General features: G+C 34.6%; 3 protein-coding genes across 5 annotated transcripts; 2 read left to right on the forward strand and 1 right to left on the reverse strand.

The window, feature by feature from the left end:
* The first annotated feature begins 352 nt into the window (after positions 1–352).
* Positions 353–6,092, forward strand: LOC108210077 (regulator of G-protein signaling 1). 2 transcript variants are annotated; one of them, XM_064087831.1, is made up of 12 exons: positions 353–543; positions 666–847; positions 1,043–1,163; positions 1,292–1,355; positions 1,460–1,544; positions 1,676–1,749; positions 2,078–2,269; positions 3,755–3,843; positions 4,604–4,836; positions 4,913–5,037; positions 5,137–5,258; positions 5,385–6,092. In XM_064087831.1, the coding sequence occupies exons 2-12, from the start codon at positions 738–740 to the stop codon at positions 5,565–5,567; spliced, it is 1,398 nt and encodes a 465-aa protein (XP_063943901.1). In that variant the 5' UTR covers positions 353–543; positions 666–737; the 3' UTR covers positions 5,568–6,092. The 2 variants fall into 2 exon arrangements, with proteins under 2 accessions (XP_063943901.1, XP_017236823.1); XM_017381334.2 differs by having other exon boundaries at positions 355–627; positions 724–847.
* Positions 6,093–6,186: 94 nt separating this feature from the next.
* Positions 6,187–7,306, reverse strand: LOC108210078 (uncharacterized). The gene has a single exon (XM_017381335.2). It carries the CDS (start codon positions 6,967–6,969, stop codon positions 6,187–6,189), a length of 783 nt encoding a protein of 260 aa, XP_017236824.1. The 5' UTR covers positions 6,970–7,306.
* Positions 7,307–8,560: 1,254 nt separating this feature from the next.
* Positions 8,561–14,042, forward strand: LOC108209924 (ALBINO3-like protein 1, chloroplastic). 2 transcript variants are annotated; one of them, XM_017381139.2, is made up of 11 exons: positions 8,561–9,164; positions 9,271–9,381; positions 9,538–9,612; positions 9,940–10,000; positions 11,229–11,302; positions 11,404–11,508; positions 11,865–11,972; positions 12,097–12,200; positions 12,530–12,736; positions 12,826–13,159; positions 13,643–14,042. In XM_017381139.2, exons 1-10 carry the CDS (start codon positions 8,808–8,810, stop codon positions 13,157–13,159), a joined length of 1,536 nt encoding a protein of 511 aa, XP_017236628.1. In that variant the 5' UTR covers positions 8,561–8,807; the 3' UTR covers positions 13,643–14,042. The 2 variants fall into 2 exon arrangements, with proteins under 2 accessions (XP_017236628.1, XP_017236629.1); XM_017381140.2 differs by lacking the exon at positions 13,643–14,042 and adding an exon at positions 13,288–13,426 and having other exon boundaries at positions 8,657–9,164.
* The last annotated feature ends 1,861 nt before the right edge of the window (positions 14,043–15,903 follow it).

Below are 15,903 nucleotides of genomic sequence, written 5' to 3' on the forward strand. Positions count from 1 at the left end.
TTTTTTTTTTTTTTTTTTTTTTGTCATAGAAAACATTTGCAGTTATTTGTTCATAAACTGAAGCATTTTTGTCATGCAAGTAATTGACAAACATTAAAACAAACCAACCGCGTTGATGCTGATTAATTTTTTCAAAAAAATATACTTTTCACCTCATCTGGCTTATTTACTTTGAGGACGGGTTTCGCACGTGCATTAAACATCTTATCAAATATAATTTATAAGTTATTATTTTCTATAATAAAATTTTAATATTTACAAAAAAATTAAAAATAAATTATAAAATTATATATTTTATATAGAATGAAATACATAAAAAAGTTTATGAAGAAATGAGTTTCAACGGCTAAATAAGTCTACGTCTCCGGCTGCCCAAGAGGCGAAGACCCAAGACACACATTGAGCAAAGTTTGTTGACTTCTCTTTTTTACGCTATGTGCTTGTTTGTAGTATTTGTATGTGCAGACAGTCTGCTATTCACAATTATTTAAACTTGATATTAGCCGATACAGCAAAAGCAAGTCTAGAAGCAAAGCACGGAAAGTAAGTTCAATGAATAAATGCTTTATCTTTGACCCTGTTCTTCATTCTCACTCTACCCCAGATCGTTACAAGAGCTGATATAAGGTAAAAAGATTTGATTTTTACCCTTTATTTAATTGCAGAAAAGAGAAAGAATGGTTAATTTGAATCGAATTGCTGTAAATTGTATTTGAGTTTCAGCTGAAATCAAGAAAATGGGCAAGAGTGGGTGTGCAAAAGGAGGGTGTTCAAGTAGTTGTGCAGAGGTTGGAGGGTGTCCCAGTGACTATGTGGCTCTGTCTGTCTCTGTTATTTCCCTCATTTTGTAAGTCTCTGCCTCTTTTTCAGTCACTTTTTTGTTTTATCAGCACTTCTTGATTGTGATGCTGATTTTATATGTGTGATTGTTTAATGCCATCTCCTATGGACTTCAAATTGTAAGCATGTGGTTGAAGTAAAAATTCAATTAAAATTAGTCCTGTTGTAGAATTGTATGGTTATATGGGGCTTGGTTTTGCAGACTTCTTGCTCGGGCTGCATCCCCATTTTATATTCACAAGGTTCGTCGGCCTAAAGGCAGCAGCTTTTGGCTCCCTGCAATTCAGTTATTAGCAAGCTTCGATCTTCTACTGTCACTTGTGGTAAATTATGTGTTTTTATTTCATTGCTGTCAATTTAGGATAAGTTCACATGATATCTGTTTTTTTTTTTTTTTGTTTTAGCCTTTCTTAGCCTTTTATTGTTAAGCTGTTTGCCAACTAATTTTCAGATGTCCCTTCGGATTTTCAAATATACATCTGGGCATTGGTGGCGGTCATGCTATATTTGGGCAGGTTACTTAATTTTTGAATATATGGTGATTTGGGATTGGTGTTTGGTTGCACTCTAACTAATTAAGATCGCTGAAATCATTTTTCTTACGTTTATGTCATATTAGTCTGGTTTGAAGGGCCACTTGGATTCGGTCTGCTATTGAGCAGTCGCATTACCCAGGCTTTTCAACTATATCATATATTTCTCAGGTAAGTAAATATTTTAATATATAATAACTGAGATAAGTGGGACCAGATTTATTGGTTTGTTTATTATGTACAGGAATTTTATTATCGAGTTATTTACATGGTGGTCACCCCTTGCAACTTTTTTTCCACAGGAGACGCTTACCACCTATTAGGTCATACATTTTTCTACCATTATTACTTTTGCCTTGGGTCGCTCTTTCTGCATGTAAGGATCATAGAGTTAATAACTTTTTCACTTTTAATCTTGCTGTTCTGCACATATGTTTTTATTTCTGGACATATATGCCATTTTCCGAATTTTTATATTTTTAATGAATATGTATTACATAGGAATTTATACAATTGGTTACATGGATTGCGAGCATAATTTTGGATTATATGTGAGAATATATAATTCAGGGATATCTCCTTATGTGCAAAAATTATTTATATTGTAGGCTCTTGCCTTTTGGTCTAGACTTACATGCTAATTTTCCTTTTCCTGATTACCTTCCAGAATGCTACATGCCGCTAATTTTGTTTCTTTTTTGTAGTTATACACTTGAGAAGACCTTTGAATGGTCGATGCCATATGGGAGTCAATTATATTATTCCAAGCATGAGCCTTCATGGGTTATATATTGCTGCTTTGGTTGCTTTCACAGGAGCCATCCATCACATAGAATTTAGATTTCATGAGCTCAAAGACCTTTGGCGGGGAATACTAGTCTCCGCAACTTCTATCGGTATATCCAGTGTCTTAATAATATAAATCTTGTAGTTACCTCTGATGTTCTATTTGCAAGTGAATTCTCATGTTTGTGACAGGTTGATCTTAGAACTTATAGTAGTTTAAAATCTTATTTAGTTTGACTAGACAATGTAACATCTGTTTGAGCTAAAAAAAATTTAAAAAGGGGATTTTCTTCTCTCCTAGTGCACATCAGTGGAGTCTGGAAGGTCCTGATGTATGCAGCCTTTACCCTTTTTTTTTCATATTCTAGAGTTCAGTTCCATGACCTGGCTGAAGGATAGCAAGTAACCACCTGACCGTCAAGCCATATAGTATTTGTAAATATTTACCTGAACTCAAGGACCGAGACCTCAATCTCGACAGGGGCCAACTCAAAATAATATTGAAATTATATGATACAAAACCGAAATATAAAGTAACTTAAATATAAATCAAAATAATGCCCTACTTTTATATCCCGAAATCCCCAAAATCATCTGTTATAGTGTCAGTATTATAAAAAGTGAACCAAATCCTATATTTGATAAATTTAATTGTTGGGGGGCCAAAAATTAAAATTATATAACTTGTAACAAAAGAATACATAAAAATATAAATTGTATTGATATTATGGGAACCTCAGGGGTACCCACGGCCCCCTTTGGTCCCTACTCCCTATTATGCTCTGTCCCTGGCTGAATTGTGATCCAGTGAATATACCATCTAATGTTTCGTTCATTATTAATAATACATTCCAAAATCCGTATATGAAAGGTTGAAAATAACAATAAAATATAATCCAATATATATGTCTAACTCTACAAAAAAAAGATTAATTAGCTGTTGCTCAAAATGTAGCTCAATTAAGGATAATGCACCTGATCCCTTAGCATGATAACATCTCTAAGATACTCTTTATTTATGCTCTCCAAAATGCTCTTTATTCAAGCCCTTAAGTTAAAATATAAAGAGCTAGTGTAAAATTAGAGCTCCTTGACGCTCCCAATTATTTTTTACCAATGAAACATTAATTACTTACAATTCTTCCTTAACTTTTTATTTCTCATAGTTTGAATAAGAACAAAATATAAATTAAGAGCAAGTTTAGAAAGCAGGAGTTGTCGAGTTGACACATTAACCAATGTCCTAACTTACTAGGAGCTATATTTTTACATTAAATTTAGGGGGTGAAGTAGGAGATTCTTGCCCTTGTAATAATTTCCATTAAAAATAAGGTAAACTGTAAATATAATTTAGTTTTAATTAATTCAAAAATAATAAGGCAAACTATCAATAGAGTCCTTTTCAACATGATGGACCGCAGTGATTTTGTTTTTCAATTTAATTGTTCAGTTTGATAATATATGTTAAAGCAGAGGGAGTATTTTTATTTTCTATTTTTATATTTTAGGCCAGCTCGGATGGTTGATCATAGTCTACATATGTACTTCGTTATCATTGCAGCTTGTTAATTCTACTCCACTTCCTTCCCTTTCAGCAATCTGGATAGTTTCTTACGTTTTAAACGAGATCCTTGAAGAAACTGAATGGCTTCAAGTGACATCCAGATTTATGCTATTATTGTCGGTATGATTTTCAATTTCTAGTAATGCAACTTACTGATATTCCGAAATTTGAAAGTACAGATTGATACAGAAAAGTGCGGGCCTGTACAATTAACTAAATGTCAACCATTAAATTGAATCAATAAATCTTTTTTATCCTGAATGGGTTGGTGAACTCAGTGGAGCATTTTGCATTTCAGAAATAAGTTTTATTTGTATGGAAATTGGAATAAACCAGTACTTAACTATGTATAAGTGTGTATGATGAAGTATTTGTATCACGTGTCTTCTTGTTTATTATTTCGTGGAAACTGGTGAAAAATTAGAACACAGTAACATTAAAATTTTGGCTCTAAAATGACATACTTTTGAGACATAATTTTTTTTCTTGTATTTCTTACATATAGGAATAGAATGGAGGGATTATTAACTTAAAAGAGTTGACATATTTTATTATTTACTGATTTGCAGCACACCACGGACAAGTAATTAAGAGAGCAATTTATAGACTTGCATATTTATTACGAAGTAGCCAAACATTTAAGCTATTAAAGTATTGCAATTTCCCCAAAAGAGTAGATTTCCCTCGGTTGTTTCTTGTCTTAGCATCATTATTTACTTCCATTCCTCAACATTTCCCTTAGTGCCTCTCACTTTGTCTTCTATTTTCAGTTTCTCCCAGTCCCAAATTTTTCTCTTTCATCTCATACTCTATGCAGTCTGCAGACAAGTTAGAGCGACTAGTTGTAAGCATTTGATCGCATCAGATTGTTCTTTTACAGGCAGGTGTACTTGTACTGGCTTTCTTCTCTATTTCAAGTTCTCAACCACTTGTCGCGGTCATGAGCTTGAAAAACAAAGAAAACCAGGATTTCAGTACTATGGGTTGGGCTTTGGGTATACCTGACACTGAGCAGTATAGGGAACCAGCAAAAATTCTGGACCCTAATGAACCTCTAGAAAAGCTTCTTTTGGACAAAAGATTCCTACGGTCTTTCATGGCATTTGCAGATAGGTATTGCTTGCCTGTATATATGAATTTTATATACTTCATTATTTGTTGTACATATTATAATCTCTTTATAATGTAGCTGCATGGCTGGTGAGAGTGTGCATTTTTACGATGAAGTGCAACAACATGATAAGATTCCTGTTAGTGATACTGTAAGAAGAATTTACATGGCACGTCATATAATCCAGAAGTATATAACAGCAGGTAAATATACTGATCATTGCCTTATCTCACGAGTATACAGATGATAGGTGCTTACCCTGCTTACCCTATTAGGCTAATATACAAAACTTTCGCTTGTAGGTGCATCGATGGAGGTGAACATATCTCACCGAAGCCGACAAGATATATTGACTACTGCTGATCTGGCACACCCTGATCTTTTCAGAAATGCACTCAATGAGATTATTCAGCTAATGAAAATGGTTAGTATTACTAAATAAATTATTTCCTTCCCCCCTAGCTATCAATTTAAGGATATACATAAAAATCTCTGATCTAATCATATTCTTTATTTTCAAAAATTGTAACTCTCTCGAACACAATTGAAGAATTTGGCAAGAGATTATTGGTCATCAATGTTCTTCATGAAGTTCAGAGAAGAAGTTAACATGAAAACAGTTGACCATGAATCAGAACAGTTGCATGGCTGGAATTTCTCTCCAAGACTGAGTTCTGTTCACTGTACTGATGATCCTTTTCATCAACACAGTGGTAATATAGAGCTACAATGAATATTATAATGATATTATAATTTTCATCAGTATGAAGTTCAGATATACAAGCTGCTAATACTCCCTTTATGAGATTGTTATTACCTGGAGCGAGTGAAGTGGCTTATTGATTCTGCATGTATGGTCAAGCTAAAGTTGTTGCATTTCACCAAGTACAAAGCAACTGGCAGTCTGTTGTTTTTGGATCTTGCAACCATGCTCCGGTGAAAAACGAGGAAAACAAAGCTTACCTTGTTTGCCCCATTCTCCTAAAGTGAGAGTCCCCCCTGCAGGATTTCCAGATTTTGCGGGATGATTCTCTCTGTGCTACATCTTCTTTAAGGTTACCAGCTTCTTATTCTTCAGGACACAGATATATCTATTTTAACTAGTACATAGATAGATGTTGTCATGTTGGTAACATCAAGATATACATGATTGGTATAGATTTCAGCTAAGATACTCAGAGTTATACTTGTACTAGAGGATGTATATATATTTAAAAAGTCCAGGAGCATTTAATCTCTATATATATTATTATTATCACGAGCTATTATTTACAGCAGGACAACAAATATCTAGAAATTGAAATCACTAATGAACTTTAGCAAGCTAAGAGGATGTCTGAAGAAAGTAAAGTTTATGAGCTCTGTTTCAGCTTCTTTTTCCTGAAAACCGCCTCTGTATCCAACCCAAATCCGTCTACTTTCCGAGTATGAACCAGTTCTGAGGACCGAAACAAAGATATCAACCCTTTAATACTATACAGATCATTAGCTGAGAACTTATCCGACCGTGTAGACAATGCAACATGTAATACGCACACCCCTCCTGGCTTTAAGGTACGTTCGATCTCCCCTACAAATTTATCTGGATACAAGGCATGATCAAACACATTGGAGAATTCAAAGTCGAAAACCTGGTCATCAAATGGTTGCTTGTGAAAATCTCCCCGAATAACCAGTGGCGGGTAAGGTACTAAATCGATACCAATTGAGTCGCTTACTCCTATCCGTCTCAGAGCTTCAACCTCTTGCCCGACACGAGCCCCTACACAGAGCGCCTTCGTGGAGTTGGACAAGAACCCCTTCTCTCTTAGTTCAGAGAAGAAGTTGGAGAAGACGTTAATCTTGCGGTTCCAGTCACGAGTGGTCCATATCTTCCTGAGCTTAGGGTTGAGTGTCTTGTTGAGCTGACGCTGGATATAGGCATCATACGAGGCGTATCCAGGTCGGATCCGTATATCAGGATTGGTGGCATTCTGTTTTTGTGATCCTGTAATGGTGGAAGTAAAAGCTAACAGAGTTTCAGGTTGCCTGTGATACTGAATAGAAACAAGAAACAGAAGAAACAAAGACAGAAGAAGAGAAAACAGAAAGCATCTGGATATTTTCGGTTTCGGTTTCGATTGATTCGGTTTCATGCTTCCTGCAACATTTGCATGATCATACACATTCCATGAACAGATTTACACTAATATGAAGTGGACATGCAGGAGGAGTCAAGGCAGTAGTGGTTCTTGTTTGTGAAGTTTTGGTTGAGATTAAAGGTGAGGAGAGAAGGCTTGGAATTTGTCTCTGGAAAGATCCTACATTGGTGATTAGATGTGGATTAGCGCCCCCTTAATCTAGGAGGTTAAGGAATAATGATGCTATATCAAGAGGCCACTTGGCGTGTTGCAATTTGTTGGATATGGAATGAACATGACAAATGTTGTGTGAATTATGATGGTAGAGTGAATTGACAATTAGTAGAGGTAAATTATATGATTAGTGGCAGTTGAGTCATATGAAAAGAAGTGTTTAATATAATCATGATTAATCTGAAAGCATTTTGGTTGCTTGTCCTGTTGAGTAATTGTATACAATACTAATTCTAATTCGAATTCTAATCTTTAGTCGGAGGAGAGTAATGTTCTATTCCCCTTTGTGTTAACGAAGTTTTGTTATTCGGGTTCGATAAGCGTAAAGATAAGTAAAATTTTGTTTGCATGTTTGAATAATAAACACTAGTGGGATGATTTTTATGTTCGAAGTTATTTTTAAAATTATTACCTAAACAATAAACACTATTATGATAGTTATAATGTTCGAAGATTTTTTAAATAATTACTTGTATATCTTAAATATTATAAATTGGAGTGAAAATCGAACTTATAATATGACATAAGAATGGACTTTACTAAGTTTTATCAAATTTCATATATGTCAAATTTAGAAGGTGTTTATTTTATGATTAATAAGTTTTATGGAAATCGAAACATAGAACTTTGTGATTACCTGCATTTATATTTGTGTTTTAAAAAAAAATAATCTCATTATTAATTAATTAGAAAAAATCTTTCATTGCACATTTCTAAAATATCCATTCTCATTTTTTGACTTGATAATATAAAAGGCAAAGCACATAAAATTATTAAAATTTTGATGTTAAAAAATAACTTGAAGTTCACCGGGAAGGAATTGCTCACTAACAAGATTTAGGAAGGTGCAAATATAAGTAGGGGGTAGAAGTCGATCACCCCCATGATAAATTTTCGTATTATAAATCTTTCGTAAAATATAATTTATTGATTTAAAATCCTTTTATAAAAATAATCATTAAAGAGCATAGTGCATAACTAACAAAGACGATCAAATATTCAAATCACTCAAAATCTATATTTCTCACATCAGCTGCACATAAACCCGTTCTTAAACTGAATTTCAAATATCAAACGAATGAATGAATGAATAAATATCATTAATTTTATTCTCCTCCTAAACACAACTTCGTGATTAATTCTGACCAGGTATGTTTTTAATCTTTTTGAGCCTTTAAACCTAAATTGAGATTATATTCATTTGAAAATAATTGTGAATGATTATACAGAAATTCAATATTCTCTCTATCTTATTTAATTGTAAAGTATATAATTTTAAAAATAAATTATAAAATTATATTTTATTAAAATTCGTGTCGGGTGGCAGGGACGGAGCTATTAATCCTACAGCTGCCGGTTTTTTCTTTCTTCCATTTCCTCGATATTTAAAATCGTAAACGCCAACGTGCACAACTGCACATCATCAAACAAAAACACTGCAGGCAGGAGTAAAATAAGCGTAACATCACCTAACTTATTGGTCAGGCGCCTTCCACCATTTCCTCTAAACAACACTCAACTCTTGACCACCTTCTAGTGCTGCTGCCAATAAAACCCCCCTTTCACAATCCCAATTTTGTTACATTTATTTTCAAAAACCCTAATTTTATCAACTCAAAATGACATCTCTTCTATCATTTCAACCTAACCCAACTCTCTCCCCCACTACTTCCCTAACCCGATCCGCTATCCGCCCATTTCTCCCTCACCGGACCCGTTTCGGGTCATTCTCGCCTTACAGACCCTCTCCTCGCGGCACTATCTGTGTGTCTCAGTTCGGGTTGGGTCAACTACCCGACCCGGAAACAGCTCAGGTTCTAATTAAGGGCCTGTTTGGCAAAGCTGAAGGCTTTCTTTACACACTTGCTGATGCTGCTGTTACAGCCTCTCCGGCTACCACTGATCCTGTTACTACGTCATCCAAAACCTCTGATTGGTTTTCTGGGATTAGCAATTACATGGAGACTGTTCTCAAGGTTTTGTAATTTGCCTTAATTCTTGAATTTTTTTTATTTTTTTAATCTTTAAATGTGATTTTAAGGTATTTAATATCTAAGACTAGTGAGAATGATCTGAATTTAGGTTTTGAAAGGTGGGCTATCTACAGTGCATGCTCCTTATGCTTATGGTTTCGCAATCATTCTGTTGACTGTACTTGTTAAAGCAGCTACCTTTCCTTTAACCAAGAAACAGGTATGTCTTTTTCATAATTTGGGGTTGTTTGTTCGTTTTGCGTCGTTTAAGAGTGGATAATGTTTTGAAAGATCCTCAGAGTGCTTTGCGGGAATATGCTGTAGAGTCTATTTGTTCATAGGTTTATTGATAAGATTATATGAAACGAGTTTACAGGTGGAGTCTGCAATGGCGATGCGGTCTTTTCAACCTAAGATTAAAGCTATTCAGCAAAAGTATGCTGGTGATCAGGTTACTTTCTGTTTTCGTTTTCTATTGAAATTATTATTTTTTTTCTTTTGATCTTTAGGCTTGCACCACATTAGTCACTTAAACATGCACAAGTTGAAAGGAGTGTATCTGGAAAATATAGAAATACCTTATAAGGGTTCTTTAAAATGATGGATCCTAAATGGTTTAGCTTTACTTTAGGTTAGTTAATCACACGAGAAGCTTATGTCTGTGCTTCGGTTGGTGTTTTATGCTAAGTGATGGACAAATATACGTCATGAATAAAATTCTTGTTTGGTTAGTTCTCGACATTGAAAGTCAAAGAATTTACTTTTTTTCTTCTTGTAGGAGAAAATTCAGATTGAAACTGCTCGATTGTATAAATCAGCGGGGATAAATCCCCTGGCAGGTAAGATTATTACCCTTTTTTTATCCAGATGTTAAAGTCCCCACTTACATATGGAAACATTACCACTCAATGCACGGGAAATCTGAGGAAATAGTTGGGATTGGTCGTTATTAAATTAGATTTGTTGGTTGTCATGCTTTTAAAAGTAATCAATGACCCTGAATCCTAATATGTTACTCCTTCCGTCCCACCAGTTTTTTTACGTTACTTTTTGACACGCATTTTTAAGCTCCTATAAAGTATACTTACATTGTATATATTTTTTTAAAAATTCCTGAAAAAAAGTTTGAAGTTTAAACTTTTATTCAAAAAAAGAAAAAATTAAAAATACATTATAGAACTATACTTTACAAGAGTCTCAAAATACGTGCAAACGGTGTACGTAAACTTCCTGGCGGGACGGAAGGAGTAGTTATTACCAATCCAAATGGTGACGACGTGATAGTATTAGATCATTTTTGCTTGGCTCTTTTGATTGTGTCATATAAGTAGTTTGAGTTCTAATATCCATTATCCATTATTTTTTATCATGAATTAAATTGAAATTTTTGTAACACTACGATTGTGCACCATTTCCTCTATGAGCATCTCCAACCCAACACCAAAACTTTAAAAGGATTAACTTTTGGTGTAAAAAATACTCCAACGCATCTCCAAAATGGTGTAAAAATTACACTACATGAATAGTGTGACACCAAATTTGATGTCAAATGTTCGTTTGGTGTAATTTTTACACCATTTTAGAGTTTTTCAAAATACCAAGTATACCCTTATATTTGTTAATGAAACAGTTTTGTTCCATCTATGTCCCATTTATATCTTATTAAATCACAACAATACAAATTTTTTTGAAAAGTTTCGAAGGAATATATTTAGTTATAGACAAAAGGCTCTTTTTGGTGTAATATATAGTGCAAGTCGGTTGGAGTAGTTTTTGTGAATGGTGTAATTTTTCACACCAAAATAGCGTAAAAGGTGCAAAATGGTGTCATGGGTTGGAGATTGTCTAAAGAGGGAGAAAATGTTCTATGTGATCATGTACTTGCAAATTTTAACCACAGATTATAAGTTGGCCCTTACAGTAGTTTTGATTATGAACTCCCTAAAATCAAATTGTTCTTATTGCTCAACTCATCTTGCAGACTTGTGGAGATGCACTTATTATATTATAGTGTGCTCGTTTTTATCATAATGTAGGGAATAAGTAATTGCTAATATTTGTTTACAGGATGCCTTCCAACACTTGCCACCATCCCTGTATGGATAGGACTATATAGAGCTCTTTCAAATGTTGCTGATGAAGTATGTCCCTCATGTTATCATGTTACGCCATTTCTTTTACTTTAATCTGTTATGCTGGTGTCATCTCGCGATTCTTATTGAACGGTTATTCTTATATGAAGGGACTCCTGACTGAGGGCTTTTTCTGGATACCATCCCTTGCCGGTCCAACAACAGTTGCTGCTCGACAAAACGGAAGTGGGATCTCTTGGCTCTTGCCATTCATAGTGAGTATTGTCATTATTAATCTGACATCTTCAACTAGGGATCAGTAATCTTGTCATATACATATATTTATTGGATAAAGATCTCGTGTGAGATGCGCACACAGGCATTATATTTTAACACTGGATTCACTAGCATAGCAAGCCACCGTCTTTACAGTGTATAAGTAGTCTAGATCATGAACATCTAATTTTTAGTGGGAGACCTTGACAAAAAAAAAATGTGGGAGACATTCCTGAACTTTAAAGGTTTGTGCAGTAAATTGATTTTAAATTAGTTGCACTGTAAAAAATATAATTATGTATAACACTGGAAGTATATCTCTATCTCATTTTTAGGTGCTTGAATCTCTTTACAGGATGGTCATCCGCCTCTTGGATGGTCAGATACCTTTGCGTATCTTGTCCTACCTGTCCTGTTAGTAGTTTCTCAGTACATATCTGTTCAAGTGATGCAGACATCACAGGTTATTCCTTTGGCTTGTTTTAACAATTCAGGTTCCACAAAATGTAGCTGTAGAACTGCACTTTTTTAATAAGGCTGGTTACTTGATTCTGTCTGACCACCTGCCATTCTCATAATGCTTCTAGAGTGACGACCCAAATCTGAAGACTTCTCAAGCCATAACAAAGTTTCTGCCTTTGATGATTGGTTATTTTGCTCTTTCAGTTCCTTCTGGGCTAAGCCTTTACTGGTTAGTGGTTCTATTCTCTGCATCACTGCATGTATGAATCAGAAATGTTAATTAGCAAAAAAATGAATCAGAAATGTTAAATCAGTGGAAGGAGCTAAATCATGTCTAGGTAACAGAATAGATGTTCTTAAAAAAGACCTCGAAAGTCGAAACCATTTATGGTTGCTCTAATTATCATTTGCATAGATGTAGTTAATACGGGCGTGCTCTGTTGTTATTAGTAGAACATTCGTCCTGCTTATACACTTCTTATAAGCTACTGTTTCTCCTTTCATATGTTGGTTCTGTTCCTTTTGATTTTAAGAATTAGAAACCATCTTTCTGTTCAGGTTAACAAACAATATATTGAGCACAGCACAACAAGTATATCTTCAAAAACTGGGAGGGGCAAGAAACCCTGCGAGTCAATTCAGTGATGATAGTATCACAAAAGAGCTATTGAAAGATCAGATATCTGCAATTGAGACGACCACAACCAAGGTGGCAATCAAAGAAGAAAAAAAGCAAACTCCAGAAGGACCCCGACCTGGTGACAGGTAAATAGTTTTTCCCCAGAAACAGTATTTACATTTTAAATATCCAGATATGTGTTAGCTGTTAACTTTGCAGGTGTTTTTTTTTCTAGATTTAAACAGTTAAAGGAGGAAGAGGCAAGGAAAAGAAAGCAAAGAGAGGAAGAAGCAATGAAAGCTGATATAGTTGCAGAATATAATGTTTCAGTAACGAATGGCAAACTTGAGACAAAAACTAATTCAGTTGAGTTTGAAGATAGGAAAATGGAATCATTTCATGCTGATGCTTTGTTGGCCACTGAGAATTCTTCTATAAACGACAATCACTCCGAAGAGTTCAAGGAAAATCAGGATATTTCAAGTCGGAGGACGGAAGATGATGAAAATTCCAGTGATAGAAGCTTTCGGAAGGATGATCAGCAGCATCTACATAAAAATCTAAAATAGGCAAGAGTTCATTATTTTTTTGGAGCAGAAATTCAATTTATATCATGCTTCCTTCAAAGATGCTGTCTTTTATTTTAGCAGTTCCTTAGATAGTTATTTTTCTTATCGGGATACTGTTCAATGGGAAGGATTGTGGAGCCCTTGGATGCACCCCAAGGTGGGCCTTGGTTAGGCGTAGTGGAGCCGGACTGGAGTCTATTGGGATCGGGGCGGGGACTCTTGGCCTGTTTGGAGCCTTGGTGAGGCTCTAGTGGGCCTGGGATAGATTGAGTAGGGCCGAGGGTGGGCCCCGGGTGAGTAATGTCATATAGAGGGAGTTTCCTTTGGTTTTCATTTAGTTCTTATTTAGATGGTTTTTATTTTTTATTTGATCATTTGCCTGTATATATGTAGACACACACACACATTGATTACTGGAACTAATTTAAATTTGTGATTCCTTAAAAATTGTTAATTACCATTGTTACATCTTTGACTTACCAGGGAGAAGTGGTAGCTGCTATAGGCATGGGAGAAAATAAACTTTCTGGTGACGAATCAAAAGTTAGGATAGAAGTTAAGTTGTCAGCAACAGAAGGTAATGTTATCAGTACGACTCCAATAACAAGATCAAGATGGGAAGTCGTTTTGTAACAAGAGAAGAAGCAAAATCATGCCACGACAAACGTTACACTAGTACATCATTCAAAGATCTCATGTCATAGATGAATTTTTTTATTTTTATTTTTTTTTACTTTGTTACCTTCAGCAGGGATCTCCGCAAGTTGTATATTCACAGGCTGAAATGTTGAGAAATAGGAAAATTTTGGTGATTTCTCCCTTTGGTGTGGACCATGCAGAGTCAAACCAAACAATATATGAAATATGTGTGCATATTGAGACATTCTTGTTCCCTGATTTTTATTTTTTTTTCAATAATCGTAATTGTAGGACTTAAAAGATTTTTTTTTTCCCCTTCAAGATATCATAATTGTAGTATTCTATTGGGTGAATCGATCATGAAATAGTAATTTTATGTTGTAAAAAAGCGTAATATATGTTATATAATATCCAAAGTTAATGAAGTAAAGGTAATGTGCATCATGTATGGTCATGCTTGGTTCAATATTTGAACTTGTAATATTAAATTTCCATAACCAGCATTTGCAATATAGGAGAATAATAGAGTTCGCATTTTGTTGTGCACATTTCATCTATTCTGACTTTTGAAGACTTTATAGTCAGGTGATTGGGGCCGTTTGGGCAAACTTAAGAAAAGTGACTTCTTGCTTAAAGTAAAGAAGTAGATTAGAAGTGAAAAGTAAATAAGTTAACAAAGTGTTTGAAAAAGAAATAGAAGTTCCGAGAGAAAAGCTAACATTCTTAACTTCTTAGGAATGTTTTTACTTATTTACACAAAGCAGAAGCCTAGAAGTAGCTTCCGTTTCTGGTAAACAAACAGGGGCATTATTTCAATAATGAGTACCCGTCTCATTTAAATCTATATGTTTACTATTCGGCACGCAGTTTGACATTCTTATAAAATATAGCTTTATAGCTTATTTTTAAGATTTTTTTAATGCTTTTCTGTATACTTTAGAGGAGCACTAAATGTGTGTCACGTCCCCGGCGTATACAACTCGGGGATGGAGGGAGTGTATTTTAAGGTTGGAATGGCACATTAATAAAACAAATGTAAAATAGAATGAAAATTGGATAAGAAAATATAAGGAATTTAGTGAAGACAAAATGTGAGCAACCTGGATACTGCAGAGGGAGGATATTGTGATTGTAGTGCAAATTGTATGTTCTCAAATTCACATGACGAACTTTATTGGCAAGTGGAAATGCCCACTTCAGTAGTTCAGCATATTCCACGACTGGCAAATTGATCACATCACACTTGTGACCTGCAGTTAATGTGCCTATTTGGTACACTACAAATGAACCACTCTGCCTTACCTTAAATTGAGACCACCTCCAAGTTTCTCAGATATCACTATCCCGTCTATTTTACATCATAATTTTTAAGTTCTTCATTAGTACAAGGCAATTCAGTACCAATAAGTTTCCAAGCCCGCAGACCTCGACGGAGGTACAAAAGTAACAAAACCGTGACGCTCCCACTAATTCATTGTGCTTCAGTTATTTGTTCATCAAATTATGGACCATGGATAAGATGAGAACATCGAAATCACTTACCTATACATGAAATTAATTACCTATATGTGTATGCCTGTGCCTTGAGCAAGTTATTGATTATACTTCAACATACAAGGCAAACTGGCATACTAGTGTAGAAACAAGTTTGGTAACTTGACAAACAATGATATATTGTGTGATCAGAAGGATGTTGATGACATCAGATACTATTATGCAAGATAGTGTTCACTGTCTAGTAGCAAGTCCTGGAGATTACCAATTCATGCTCCCACGTTATAATTTAAGGAATTGAAGAAAAAACTGTACTCCAACAATGTCCTATTTTTTCCTTAAATGACTGGGACACCATCTTCCTTATTTTTAAGAGATCTATCTCATGTCCTAAACTTGTATTTTATAGTAAAATATAAATACATTTAATAATAAATTATCAAATAAGGAATATTGTTGGAGATGAAACTATCTATGTCCTAAGTCACTCGGATCTATTATTTTATATTATATTTAAGGAATAAGATAGAATACTATTGGACTTGCTCCAAGTAATACAAGGGGAGAAATTCATACAACTAGTAGTCTAGTACAACCACTAAGCCACAGAC

Source organism: Daucus carota, chromosome 2 (assembly GCF_001625215.2).
Source record: "Daucus carota subsp. sativus chromosome 2, DH1 v3.0, whole genome shotgun sequence".
Lineage (NCBI taxonomy): Eukaryota > Viridiplantae > Streptophyta > Magnoliopsida > Apiales > Apiaceae > Daucus > Daucus carota.

Bases quoted from the DNA above. Each gene is read 5' to 3' on its own strand.
- LOC108209924 (XM_017381139.2), top strand. From the start codon at position 8,808: ATGACATCTCTTCTATCATTTCAACCTAACCCAACTCTCTCCCCCACT. The intron at 11,509-11,864 runs GTGAGTATTGTC...ATCTCTTTACAG, and splicing joins CTTGGCTCTTGCCATTCATA to GATGGTCATCCGCCTCTTGG. The intron at 12,737-12,825 runs GTAAATAGTTTT...TTTTTTTTCTAG, and splicing joins GGACCCCGACCTGGTGACAG to ATTTAAACAGTTAAAGGAGG.
- LOC108210077 (XM_064087831.1), top strand. From the start codon at position 738: ATGGGCAAGAGTGGGTGTGCAAAAGGAGGGTGTTCAAGTAGTTGTGCA. The intron at 1,164-1,291 runs GTAAATTATGTG...ACTAATTTTCAG, and splicing joins ATCTTCTACTGTCACTTGTG to ATGTCCCTTCGGATTTTCAA. The intron at 2,270-3,754 runs GTATATCCAGTG...CTTCCCTTTCAG, and splicing joins AGTCTCCGCAACTTCTATCG to CAATCTGGATAGTTTCTTAC.
- LOC108210078 (XM_017381335.2), bottom strand. From the start codon at position 6,969: ATGAAACCGAATCAATCGAAACCGAAACCGAAAATATCCAGATGCTTT.